The sequence below is a fragment of the Mastigoproctus giganteus genome, chromosome 14 (genome assembly GCF_048544385.1).
Source record: "Mastigoproctus giganteus isolate SK-2022 chromosome 14, ASM4854438v1, whole genome shotgun sequence".
Classification (NCBI taxonomy): Eukaryota; Metazoa; Arthropoda; class Arachnida; order Uropygi; family Thelyphonidae; genus Mastigoproctus; species Mastigoproctus giganteus.
In genome coordinates, this window is record NC_143588.1 from 72,857,810 (window position 1) to 72,871,562 (window position 13,753).

A 13,753-nucleotide genomic window follows, 5' to 3' on the forward strand; every position below is an offset into this window, starting at 1 on the left:
AATGCAGAGTTCCACTGCATCCCACAAATGTTCAACAGGATCGATGTTGGGGGAATCTGGTTGCCAGGGGAGCATACAAAATGCTTGGACATCATTTTCAAGCCATTCCTGCACAATGTGGGGTTTGTGACATGGGGTATTATGTTAAGAGACCAGTACCAACTTCATACACTGTCACCATGTAGGCAAAACTTGGTCCAAAACAATGCCAATGCAGGATCTGGTAGTGAGTGTTCAGTGGAGGGTGAGGAGACCAAGTGATGCCCACAAAAACATCACTCAAACCATGATATCACCACTGTCAGTCTGTTTTCATCCAGCTGTGCACTCTGGTTGCAGCTGTTCACCTACTCACTATCAAATACACACCATTCCATTGGCATGGAGGTGAAACCTTGATTCATCAAACCAGATGACTCTTTTCCAACCATCCACTGTTCAGGATGGTGCTGCCATGCCCACTGCAGATGGAGGTGTCAATGACAGACATCAACATAGGCACATGAACAGGCCTATCTACAGGTGTGTCCTGTGGAAAGGTCTGTGCTTGGAAATGTTTCTCTGTGTGCCCTGGACAATGTGCCAACTGCTGTTCACCTCTATTGTCAGCCAGTGATGGCCTCTGTACTGGCACAGTGGCTGATTGTATGTCTCTTTGGACCATACCTTCACTACATCACCCATTGAGCAACTGACAATGCCTGCAGTTGCTGAGATGCTGTCTCTGCCATTTTTTGAAATCATTCCCTGTGCAAACTCCATCAGGTCCTTCCCTTTCCCCATTTCACAGGCTTCATACTGAAAAATGCTACCAATGCCATCACTATATATGCTTTGACAGGTGGTGATGTCACCTTTAGGTGCTATGGAATGCATCACTTGTGGCATGGGGTAATTCAGTCATCATGAGTATATATACTTGCTAAAACATCTCCCTCAACTGCTCTGAGAAACTTATCCATGAGAAAATTTTGAATTTAAATAAATAAAAAAAAAATAATCTTGGAAAATTAACAAATGTTATGATCCATTTTACTGGCTCAAATACAGAAATGAAAGTTCTCACATAGGAAATAATGAGAAGCAGACCTACTGGACTGCTGGCAAGGTTGGTTGCTGTTATTGCTAATATTCTCTAAATATTAAATTCTCATTAATATTCTCTAAGGAACCATTACAGGAAGGTTACCTTTTGGTTCAATTGATTATGGCAGAAGAGATTAAAGAAATTGGACCACACAGTGCAGCCCAGTCTTCCTCTTTGCCTGTATCTTGAAGTCTGGGTTGCATTGTATGGTCCAATTTCTTTAGTCTCTTCTGCCATATTCCATAATTTCCCACAGTTTTACTATGCACTGTGACAAAAATTACTTGCATAATGCCATCAGTATGCAATTTGTGCTTTCCAAAATGGGAGGGGAGTATTCAAAATAAGCTACCCCAGAAAACATTTCACCACTTCTTTATTGATACTGTCTCTTGTGCTGAAGGTAGTTCTGTGCTATATGAGAAGTCACATCAATCCCACTGCAGTACTCCAAGGTCTATTTTAACTTGGCTGATATTGCTTCTCTATTTTAAAGCTAATTCTCTTCCAATATGCATGTACATGTGGAGCAGGTTTGCATTTATGTTCCTAGCCAGGTTTCAGTTCCATGTTGCAAAGTTTGCTGTGAACTATGATACATTTGCTCTTCTTGAGGAGGAGTAAATATAGATACAACATCATGTAGTCTGAAAAGGGCACAGATGTATGTAGGTACAAGATTATTACAGATGAAATATATCATTTGAGAAGTTTCATTAGCCCCAGCATAACATTAAATGTACACAATTTATACAGTGAAGTGTTTGTGTGAAGTGAAGGGCTAAAGCATCTATTTTCCTTAAAGTAAATAGATGCTTTACCCCTCTGCACTACAGGTGCTAATTGAATACTTCCTTCCAAATATCCTTTAAAAATCAACTTTCTGAAATTAAACAGTTAATATATGTAACTTTACAGTAGTTTATTTTTATTTTTTTTTAATGAATTGTCAAAAAATTACATTAATTTCAAAATCTCTTTTATATAAAAGACATCAGTAACCAGTCTTCCAGTTTACAGCATTAGAAATACTCTTCCCAGCACTAAACAGCTTAAAATTGTCCACAAAAACTTCAGCAACCTGTTTAAAGATATGACAGAATTTAAAATTTAAAAAGGACTATCCTTGTTTATAACTGTGACTAAGGGTGCAGAATTAATGAGTATTGTACAACTTGTTTTTAATTATCAATGAAGGAATTTCTATGGAGTGTGACCTGAAATGGTAGAGGAGGCATAATTTTTTTTAATGAAAATTTAAAATACCCTATAAAAAAAAATGTACCAGTAGAAAGCAGGAATATTATAAAGTTTGAGGTTATGAACTGGGCAGTTAAAGAATTTTGAGCTCCTGGAAATCTATTCATTTAGAAAAACTTTGCCATCTTTTTACTTAATTAACATACTAAACTATCTTCAATAGTTTTAATAATCCTAATCACATGCAGTAGCTTATTTTTAAGTTTAGCTAGGCTTTAGTAAGTTATGACTTAATATTTGTAGAGCCTTTGTATCAGTGATTTCAGTGAATATATAATATTGGCACCTGCATAGCACACGCTTCTTGATTAGACCGGGGTTCGAGCCTGTGCCCACCAAATACGGAGGATGCGGAAAGGTCAGGGAATGACCACCGCATATCCCCGGAGCAATATGGCCTTAGTTGCTAATGCTCCTAAAAAAAAAAAAAAAAACAAAATAACAAAAAAAAATGTGTGTGTATATATATATATATATAGCATATATCATAATTCATAATCTCAGTACTTTTGGTGTACTGTAGTGGTAATTGTAGTAAATAAGAAGATAGAAGGCTCTAATCATGTAGGTTGGCACATTTTTGTTTTTAGATAAAGGTAAAATATTAGGAAGACAGCATTATTTAAAACTTAATAGCATTAGCACATAACTGTGTAACAGAATCAGGTAATAGTGGGTGTTGTTATACTCAGTCTGTATGGCAATTTTAAATTAAATATAGACTAGAATCATTCCTCAAATAAGAGCAGCTAGGCAAAAATCTCAAAGTAGCAGGAATGCTTTAGCTTGGGGGAGAGAGAGAGAGAGAAAGAACTGGTGATAGTAGTTCACTTGCAAATCAGATACATTTGTTGTTCCAATTGTTGCCTTAGGGGGAGACTTAGGCACCAAATCAGCATTCAGATGGATTGTTTGAAGCACAGGGTTGATACCCTCAAAGAAATTTAAAAGGTGCTGGAAACTACACTTGTGCAACACAGGACAAATCTTCCACAGCAGACTGGGTTCTTCCATTAGGAGGTAGCTGTTATTGGTGATTCTACAGTCAGAATTTTTACATGCTTTGTTGGAAAATGACTTAGGTTTGTTAGTCTGGGGTAAAAGTTAAAAACATAGTACAGCAGCTCTTATCTATTTAAGAGCAGAAAAGGTGATGTTGTACATGTTGGTACCAATGATATAAAGAGTAGGAGAGCTGAGGATTTCCTCAACAAGTAGAGGACAATGTTGAGAAAAAGGACTGAAATTGAAAGTGTGTACAATTCTGGCCAGACATGGTTTGTTTGTTATTTGGTTTTTAGGAGCATTAGCAACTAAGGCCATATTGCTCTGGGAATATGCGGTGGTAATTCCCTGACCTTTCCGCATCCTACGTATTTGGTGGTGATGGGATCGAACCCCGGTCTAATCAAGAAGCGTGTGTCACGCACTGCTGCTCCTTCCCACATGGCTACGGAGGCGCCTCAGACATGATGGGACGAAGTACAGGAGAGCATTGTCAATCACTTTAGCCTTAGACTGCACAAGGCATGTGGGGTAGAATTTTTCACCATATGGTCTGTGCTTATTAACAGGACTTTTTATAGGGATAGGATACACTTAAATAAAAGGGGTGTAAGAATATTTGCTGATGCTATCAAGGCAGTGTTAGATTGGTAAGAAAACTGCTAGCTCAGGGGGATACAGATTAACAGCAGCTGCAGACAGAGGTTCAAGTGATCCTTGCATTGCTTCTACAGCAACGTGCAGCAGCCTGGTAAGGAAGACATTGGGAATAGAAGGCCTGCTGTGTGATCCTCATGGAACAAGCAAATAATGGGATGTTAGAATTACTAAGAGTGAAAACAGGTACATGTATGCTTGTGTACCATAATGCCAGGAGCATAGCGAATAAATTTGTTGAATTTTAAGTACTGGTTAAATCATCAAATATGAAAACATTGAAGAGATATCAGAAACATGGTGTTACCCAGGCAGTAGGGATGCAGAATTTTAATATGGGAGTATGATGTGTACAGAAAGGACAGGAGGGGAAGAGCAAGGAGTGATGCTCTTAGTTAAGAATCGCATAAGAGCAAAGGTTGTTTAGGGTTTTAGGAGCATCAGCGACTACGGCCATATTGCTCAGTGTATATATATATATATATACTGTCTGTAATTGCATATGTTGTGTGGTCAATTTACTGTTTGCTGGACAAAAAATCCGAGTTGCCAAGAGTTTACGTTGTGAAAAAGGTTGAAAAAAAATTCCTCACATCATCAACAGCACTCAAACCCTGGTCTTTTCCACCCTGGTGGCAATTCTACCAACTGATCTAGGCCAGCATATCCAATGCACTCTTCAGTCAGTTTGGTTTGACATTAGCACTGGGAAAACAAAAATGAGCATGATCATGCTATAGGTTGAATGATGTAAAGAGTGGGCAAGTAAATCAAGAATGTCTGTTTAAGAGAGAATTTTTTAACTTTTGAAACATTGAGTAGAACTTGTGGTTTATCACTCACACAGTAGCAAGAATTTTGTGGATTCATTGGATTTCTGTTTTCTACCCCAGCATGTTAGAGAGGCAACAAAAGAAATTAATACTGTTGATCTCGTTATCAGCAGTGATAACTCATTGTGCATTAAGAAGCTGCAGGTAAAAGACCCATTAAGTGGCAATGATTACAGTGTATTGATGTGGGATTTACTTAAAGATATAACTACTGTAAGGGCTAAGGGAAGTGCTTTTGTAAAGGTTGATGATAATGGTCTCAGACAGTTTTTCAATTATATACAGAGGGACCATCTGATGTTACCAAACAGCATGCATTCAGGAAAGTAATGAGAGTAGCTACTAAGCATTTCACACCAAGGAGATACTGTTCAAGGACTAGACCTTGAACAGTAGCTGACATCCATTTGGATGTCAGTTATAATAAGTCTTGTGGCAGAAAAGAAAAATACATGGGATGCATATAAAGTATCACATGATATAGAAGATATAAACTAGTCTTCAATCAAGTCACAACAGAGGTTAGGCAAGAAAAGGCAGATTATGAGAAGTCTTTGGAAAAGAATGCAAAGAAAAGCAGGAAGACTTGTTTACTTATATACACAATAGAAGGGGGATGAATAATCACACTGCTCCACTAGATATGAATGGTTTAAGCATTGATGATCCTGATTTCTGACGAACTGAATAGGTATTTTGCATCTACATTAACACCTGGAGAATTTTTTATTAATGAGGATGCCAGAAATGTATCATGTTCTACCAGGGAGAAAAGCAGAATAGAAATCATTGAAGCTAATGTCAAAGAGGCACCAGTGGTAGTAGTGATAATGGCAAATGATGCAAGAAAGTGAGCCTATATAGCATCAGCACAAAAAAAAAAAAAAAGAAAAATCACCCGTCCATACCCTCCAAGAATTTGTCTAGTTCCTCCTTGAATTTATTCAACCCATCCACTTCCACAACAATTAACCACCCACTGGTTGATTGTTGAAGGTAAATGTCTGCACACATATCTTGCAACCATCCTTCCTCAACTTGAATTTATGCCCCCTCGTGTGTGTTATCCCAACAAGTGGAAGAATACTATTAATATTCAGCTTATTCAATCCATGGTTGGTTGTTAGGAGTTTTGTGGTGCATCAGCAGTTAAGGCTATTGTGTTGACATATTCAATCCATTCAAGGCTTTAAACACATCAATCAGATCTCTCTGCAGGTGTCTGGTCTTAAGATGCTGCAATTTGCAGAACTTGAAGCCTTTCTAAGTAGGGGCACCTTTTTGTTCCCTTCACCAATCTGGTTGCCCTTCTCTGCACCTGTTCCAGCAGATCTACATCCTTCCTAAAGTGAGGCTTCCAGACCTGTATACAATATTCTAGATGTGGCCTAACCATGGCCTTGTACAAAGGGATAATCACCTCCTTATCCATACTAGCAAAGTTTCTGTGTATCCTGGCATCATGTCTGCACTGCTCGGAATGTCATGTCTGATTGCACAATTACTCCAGTTCTCCATTATCCTGAGTGTAGTACCACAGAGTTGATAAGTTACTCAGGGGTTACTGCTATTCACATGCAGTACCTTGCATTTGTCAGCATTAAACTTCAACTGCCATTTCTCAGCTCATCAACCCAATTTTCATTGTTGCAGTAGCTCACCCTGATGGCTGTTGTTAACTACTCTGCCAACCTTTGTATCATCTGCAAACTTGGACATTACGCCTGATATACCTTCATCAATAAATATTGAAAACAACAATGGGCCCAGCACTGAACCCTGGGGAACTCCACTAATAACAGTTGATGGGATCTATCAAATTATATTAAGGGAGGCAGCAAAATAGGTGAACAAATTTTAGTCATAATTATGAGAGCATCCTTGGATTCAGGGAAGGTTCCTATGAAGTGGAGATGTGCAAATGTATTCCCAATTCACAAAGAAGGATCAAAGGCTGAGATGAGTAATTTCAGACATTAACTTCTGCTTCAGGAAATGTTATTGAGTTACTACTTAAAGTAATGCAGGACCATCTACACAGGTGTACAGTCATACTGCAATCACAGTGTGGATTTGTTTAGGGGCAATATTGTCTGACCAATATGATTGGATAGCAAGGGAACTGGATGCAAAAAAAAAAAAATAAATAAATAAATATTAGCATAATATACTTGCATTTCAGAAATGGTTTTGGCATTGTTCCAGATAAGACTGCTGTAAAAATTGGAGCTGTGTGGCATTGGGGACAAGTTTTTGATAAAAATAAAGGGATGGTCGAGTGGGAGAAGAAAAAGAAGAGTTGGTATCAATGGGCACTGCTCTTCTTGGTCTTCTGTTATTAGTACAGTTCCTCAGGGATCGATTCTGGGTCCATTGTTTTCTATATTTATTAATATTGATGAAGTAATGTCAGGCTTAATGTCTAAGTTTGTGGTTGATATAAATGTTGGAAGGGTGGTTAATGACAGTAATAAAGGTAGGCTACTGCAACAAGATGTAGAAAAATTGGGTACATGGGTAGAGAAATGGAAATTTAAGTTTAACATTGACAAATGCAAGGTACTGCATATGGGTAGCAATAATTTCAAATTAACATATCAACTGTGTGGTAATATTCAGTGTAGTGAAAAATAAAGATTTCAGAGATAATTGTGCAGTCAGTTATGAAGTTCTCTTAGCAGTGCAGACAGGCTATCAGGGGAGCTCATGGGGGTCTTGTCAACGATATAGGAATAAGGAAATGATTATTGTATTGTACAAGGCAATGGTTAGGCTGCACCTTGAGTACTACATTGTTCTTAAAATGAGGCCTCCAGACTTGTTGGAATGGGGAAAAGAGCAACAAGATTAGCAAAGGGGAAGAAAAGGGTGCTCTTACCAGGGAACAGCTTGTTCTGAAAACTGCAGCATATGGAGACTAGACCCCTGCAAGATCTGATTGAGGTGTTTAGGGCTTTGAATGGTTTGAGTAAGCTCCATGGTCATGGCATTCTGCCTCTTGCACAGACTACATGCAAGAGGGCATAAATTCATATTGAGAAAGCATGGTTGCTGGATAGATGTGTAGAGATTTTCCTTCAGCCTACAGGTGGCTGATTGTAGGAACAAATTTCCATCTGGTGTTGCAGAAGTAGATAGTTTGAAGAAATTCAAGGAAAAACTAGAAAAACTGGTAGAGGGGGATGGACAGGTGATATTGCAAGTATTATCATAGAGGATTTCTTTTTTCGCTGATGCTGTATAAGTTGCTTTCTTTCATCATTTGTCAATACTAATATTGAGGTAAATGAAATTAACATTAGTAGAGCCATATGATGTAAGAAAGCAAGATTATATAGCATTAGCCAAATAAAAAGAAAAAAATGAAATAAATCTTCCCATTTCACCCATTCATTCACTCCAAATGCTTGTCTTGATCTGGCTTGAACTTATTTAAGTTGTCAACCTCCACCACGACAGATGTAAATTTGTTCCAACTATCAACCCCCCCCCCGGCTAAAGGCAAATTTCCGCACATCTATTCTACAACTGTCTTTCCTCACTTTCAATTTGTCCCCTCAGGTAAGTAATCTGGGCAAAAGGAAAAATCCCATCAGCATTGATCTTGCTCAAACCATTCAAGGCCTCATACACTTCAATTAGATCACCTCACAGGTGCCTAGTCTCCACAGGCTACAATTTGCAGAACTTAAGCCTTTTTTCATAAGAGCATATCCCTTTGTTCCTCTCACCAGTCTTGTTGCCCTTCTCTGTACTCACTCAAGCAACTCTACATCCTTCCTAAAATGTGGCCTCCACACCTGTATGTGGTACTCAAGGTATGGCCTGACCATTGCCTTATACAAGGGGACAATCACCTCCTTATCCCTGGTAGCAAAATTCCTGTATATCACTGACAAGACATGAGTTACTCTTGCAGCCAGTCTGCACTGCTCGGAAAACTTCATATCTGACTGCCCTATTACCCCCAGGTCCTCTACATTCTACACTACCCTGAGTGTAGTACCACACAGTTGGTACATTACTCTGGTGTTACTGCTACCCATGTGCAGTACTTTACACTTGTCAATCTTAAATTGCCACCTCTCAGCCCATCTGCTCAACTTTTCTAGATCCTGTTGCAGTAGTGTACTATCACTACTGCCATCCTTCATATCATCTGCAAACTTGGACATTAACCCTGATAATGTCCAAGATAATGTTATTTTAATGTGTTTAAAGTGTTTTCTTCCACCGGAAAAGTGTACCAGCTCAAAGAACTTTGCAAGAGGATTACGTGGGTGAGAAAATTTTGTTATTACGAGGGTTATCTTGTCTGTACTCTCTCGTCATCTACCTAATCCCTTTAGGCTTAGCATTCTGCTAATGCTTACATTTTGCTGTAGTCGCACACACATTGTTGACAGTTAGGCTTAGTGGGTTCATTATTTCCCATATTGCTGGGATTACGAAACACCTGTAGAGTTCCGAATTGGAGCAAGTTTACCCTTTCATTCATTTTGCTATATCATGGAAGGAGCACCTTTTCCTACAATCATGGATACCTGCAAATTATGCAAAAAAGCAATTCTTCATAAAAACAAAGGAGAATATATAAAATGCTCCAAATGCAAATGCCTAATTTGTCAGAGCTGCTTCGACCTTTCTCACCTAAGCCTGAAAAAACTATCAAGTGTGACTTGCGCGAAATTTACTGCATACTGCTGCCGGAAAAGGTTGGCGAATGGGCAGGTGAGCCCTTCCCCAACAGCTTTCAGTTCAACAACCAAATCAAAGCCCGACTCTCGCTTATCGCCATCCACCACAGCGTGCATCATTTGGTAAGGCAACTACCCAATCCGAAGGGGGTGTAGCGCTACTAACAAGTGATGGCGTAGAGCTATTAGAAAGCCCACAGAACTGCTGCTCTTTAGCCGCCATGGCAGAAATCCATCAACCTGGCCTGTCCATCACAAATAAAAGCCCTGATCTTACTCAGAATGAAATTAAGGACGACGGGAATATCCTGCCTAACTATAAAACAACTGAAGCGCCATCATGTATCATAAACACTAGTGACTCTGAAAATGAAGACCCCTCCCCACAGCCTGCTAGCATCCACACGGCAACCGAGCAGGACGAGAAACTAAATTATTCCTTAGCTCAAATTGTAGGCTGTGATACAAGCCTGGAACAATGTGAACATAAGAAAACAAGTGACGACCCCCAGGATATTAGTAACATTTTGGACCACATTATGGAAGGGAGCTGTAATGAATCTCATAGAGAAAATAAAAACGAAGCGAATCACAACCAACTAGCCCACGACATACGGAAACAGGAAGACTCGCTTGAAGAACTCCTTCTCTCCATTTTCAAAACTCTCCAGGTAACCCAAAAGGAAAATCACGAACTAAGAGAACAAAACATGAAACTAATTGCCAGTCAGAAAGTAATAGATAAGAAACTGGACACCGTCCTAGCACAGCTACAAGATATTAACAGACCAGGTAACCAGACACCTGAATACTTACGAGCTGGCCCTGCTATCTATCCTAAAGAAGCAAAGAATGAGCATGATACTCGCCTCAGGACTACCTTCCCAGCTGAAGCAAAAACAGTATTGCTGGAAGGTGATCCCTGCAGAGAACAGACATGCCCTGAAATTATGGAAAGTACAAAAAACTACTTCCTGAACATTACAAATCCAGACGCAGAGCAGAGACAACTGTTGCTAGTACTGCGTTACCAGCAAACCAACCCTGTATAGATATGAATCACTGCCCCAACATAGAACCATATGCACCGAAACAACCTACCAACGCACAGATGGTTACTCTCCCGTCAAAATTGGCTAACCAAAATACCTCGTGCCTACACTCAAGCATAAGTTGTGACACCAATAAAAAACCCACTTATGCCAATATTGTCTCCCAGCAGCCACTCTTACAACTGCGACCTAAATCCCCTTTGGAAGTGACATTATTGGCCAATGATCCAACTTTTCACCAATATAGCTCTGTAAATAGAACGGTTACCCAGATGGCTAGTCCCATTCAAGGAACAACCCCAGCATGGCCCAACAAAGCCATACCAGTCGACCAATCGAACATACTGGAGACAATATACAATGTAACATCCATCCAAACAAAATCTAAAATCTTCATATCGAGACTCAGGCCTTCAACAACCAGTGCCAATATATCTAAGTTCTTTGAGGAGCAAATAGGGATTGAGGTCGCTGTGAAAACAAGATATCCCTCCTATGCTTCATTCATTATTACTTGTGACAAAAATGATGAACTAAAAGTACTGGACACTAGCACCTGGCCACCGGGAAAATGTACAAAGAACGGACCTCTTCCTCACCCTACCGCATGAGATCGAATACAACAGAGGGATAGCAACCAATGTCAACCCCATGCCAACTTGTCCCAATACTTCCCCTTAAATGCTTCTACCAAAACGTACGCAGTATCAGCAATAAACTACATCCTCTACAAACAATCATGGTGCTATCTGAATATCAGTTCATCTGCTTGACCGAAACCTGGTTATCTCACGGAAGGCAACTGGATGTAATAGGCCAGCCTCTCGATTATCTTGGCCTCCATAACTCCAGGGATAACAGACGCAGTGGAGGTGTTGCATTGCTGTATTCATCTAGATTTAAAAAATTGAGATTTCAGGTGACCAAATCAGATAACTTCGAGGCCCTATGTGCCACATTTAGAAAGGATACCATACTACTACAAATTTGTCTGGTGTACCTACCCCCCGATCATACAGAAGATTCCCGGAGTGAACTACAAGCATGGATAGCAGCCAACCTAGCCCCCAATACCCCACCCTTCATTACATGCCTATGCCTAGACATGATGAAGCCACTAAAGATCTCAGAACAGTTGTTGGTACATTTGGCTTAGTTCATCAAACCACACCTCCTACCAGGGGAAACCAGATACTGGACCAGTTATTCCACAATCTCCCGCACCTTAATCTGACCACTGAACATTACAGCTTCCCTTCTGATCACTCTCCCATCACGTTTGAGTTCAACGTTACTAACAACTCAAATGCTGGCGAAGCAGTCGGGAATGAAGTGCTGACCAAAACAGTATACTCCAACAAATACTTAAACCCAGAGATCATCTTGGCACGTCTCACAGAAATAAACTGGAAGGATCTACAGCAAGAACCAATGGACACTGCAATATCTAGCCTTGCTAACCAGCTAGTTGAAATTGCCCCCCAAGGAGCATCCAAGCAAATAAAATTATCTGACAGATCCAATGCTGAAGTCAGAGAAGCATTCAAGAGGAAACAAAAAACTATCAGAAAATGGAAAAAGTTTCAATACTCAGCTGACTACCAGATGTACATGAAAGAGCGGGCAATCTTCCTTAAATACAAAAGAAAAGCAATCCGGCAGCTGGTACTCAACAGAATAAATCACTCCAAATGTATTGCATCCAAATGCAACAAAGTTTTCCATATGGAAGAGAAGGTATTTCAGGAATGGGTATATTTGACTTTCAACGAGGTGCCATAAGACCCAAAAACTCCAAAACTGGGCGATTTCCTCAAACACTCCAGACAGCCCCTTTCAACTATATCTCTAACAAAGCAACACCTTATAAATACCATCAATAGACTTTCCAATAAAACTACAATTGGTCCTGACGGTTTTCCTCTATTCATGGTTAAAGTGTGCAGTGCCTTCATTGTGGAGCCTCTTCTGTCAATCTTTAATCAGATATTAAATTCCGGATCAATCCCGACAATATGAAATCACTACAGAGTACAACCCATAGCCAAAAGAAGAAACCCTAAGGAACCTAAGGACTTCAGACCGATCTCGGTGGGCTGCACTCTATTAAAAGTTTTTGAGAAAACTATCTTATCAGCACTGATCGAACAATGCTTCTCTCATAGACCCAAACATCTGCATACTGTGATCCCCAAAAGATCTATATATACAAACTTACTAGACACCCTGTTTAAAATTCAAACTGCTCTCAACAGTAAGTCTCAGTTGGACGTCATTTTCCTTGATATTTCATCTGCTTATGATAAGCTCTCAATTCTCGCTCTCATCTACATCCTGGAAAAATACTTTGGCATTACAGGAAGCCTGCTAAAAGCCATCAACCTCATCCTTACACCAAGACAACTCATCATCAGCCATAAATCCTTCAAACAGGAGCGTGTTATAACGCGGGGAGTACCACAGGGAAGTGTCCTGTCCGGTTTATGGTTCGCTGCGGCTCTTGAACCTTTCCTTGCAAGGTACACTGATTTCTCATCATATGCAGATGACCTCAGATTACATATAAAATCAAATGACCCTGAACAAACCCACCTGATAAATCAGCGAGCCGCCGTCCTGATCTATCTACTGCAGATAGGTCTGGAGCTAAACATATATAAATCAGCCCAAATCACATTTACAAAAAAGAGAATCAAAAATGACATCACAGCCTATCACAATGGAGTGCAGATAAGGAAAGCAAAGTCTCACACCGACCTCGGCTTGACTTGGGACGAGGGCCTCACTTTTCAAGACCATTTTTCGACCATGAAAACTAAGACTTTTTTTGGCGATGTGGGCAATTCGACAAGAGCTGACGGGGTTACTCCACGTTGATGTAGTCGGAGGATGCGTCCAGCGGTGCCTACAACCAATCGCACTATATGCATCACCAATCTGGTCTTCTGCACCGACCTCGTACATAAACAGATTCCTGGCAGTCGAGTACTGCGTAATGCGATGGATGAACAGAGTCACAGGCAGTGCATTCACCATCTCCAGGGCTGTTTTATATGCCAACTTAAATATCACTCCCTAAAGAGTTCACATTGCATCCAGGAATATTCTTCTTCTGTCTCAGATGCTAACTGGTGTGATTGACTCCCCCAGTCTTCACAGAGT

At 40.0% G+C, this 13,753-nt stretch overlaps 1 protein-coding gene across 1 annotated transcript in view; it reads right to left on the minus strand.

The window, feature by feature from the left end:
• Positions 1–2,081: 2,081 nt before the first annotated feature.
• The window catches only part of LOC150075238 (uncharacterized), a 75,552-nt gene continuing 63,880 nt past the window's right edge, over positions 2,082–13,753 (minus strand). Inside the window, exon 11 of the mRNA XM_090388409.1 lies at positions 2,082–2,168. Coding sequence (XP_090244535.1) covers positions 2,082–2,168 — 87 coding nt within the window. The remainder of the gene's footprint in view (positions 2,169–13,753) is intronic.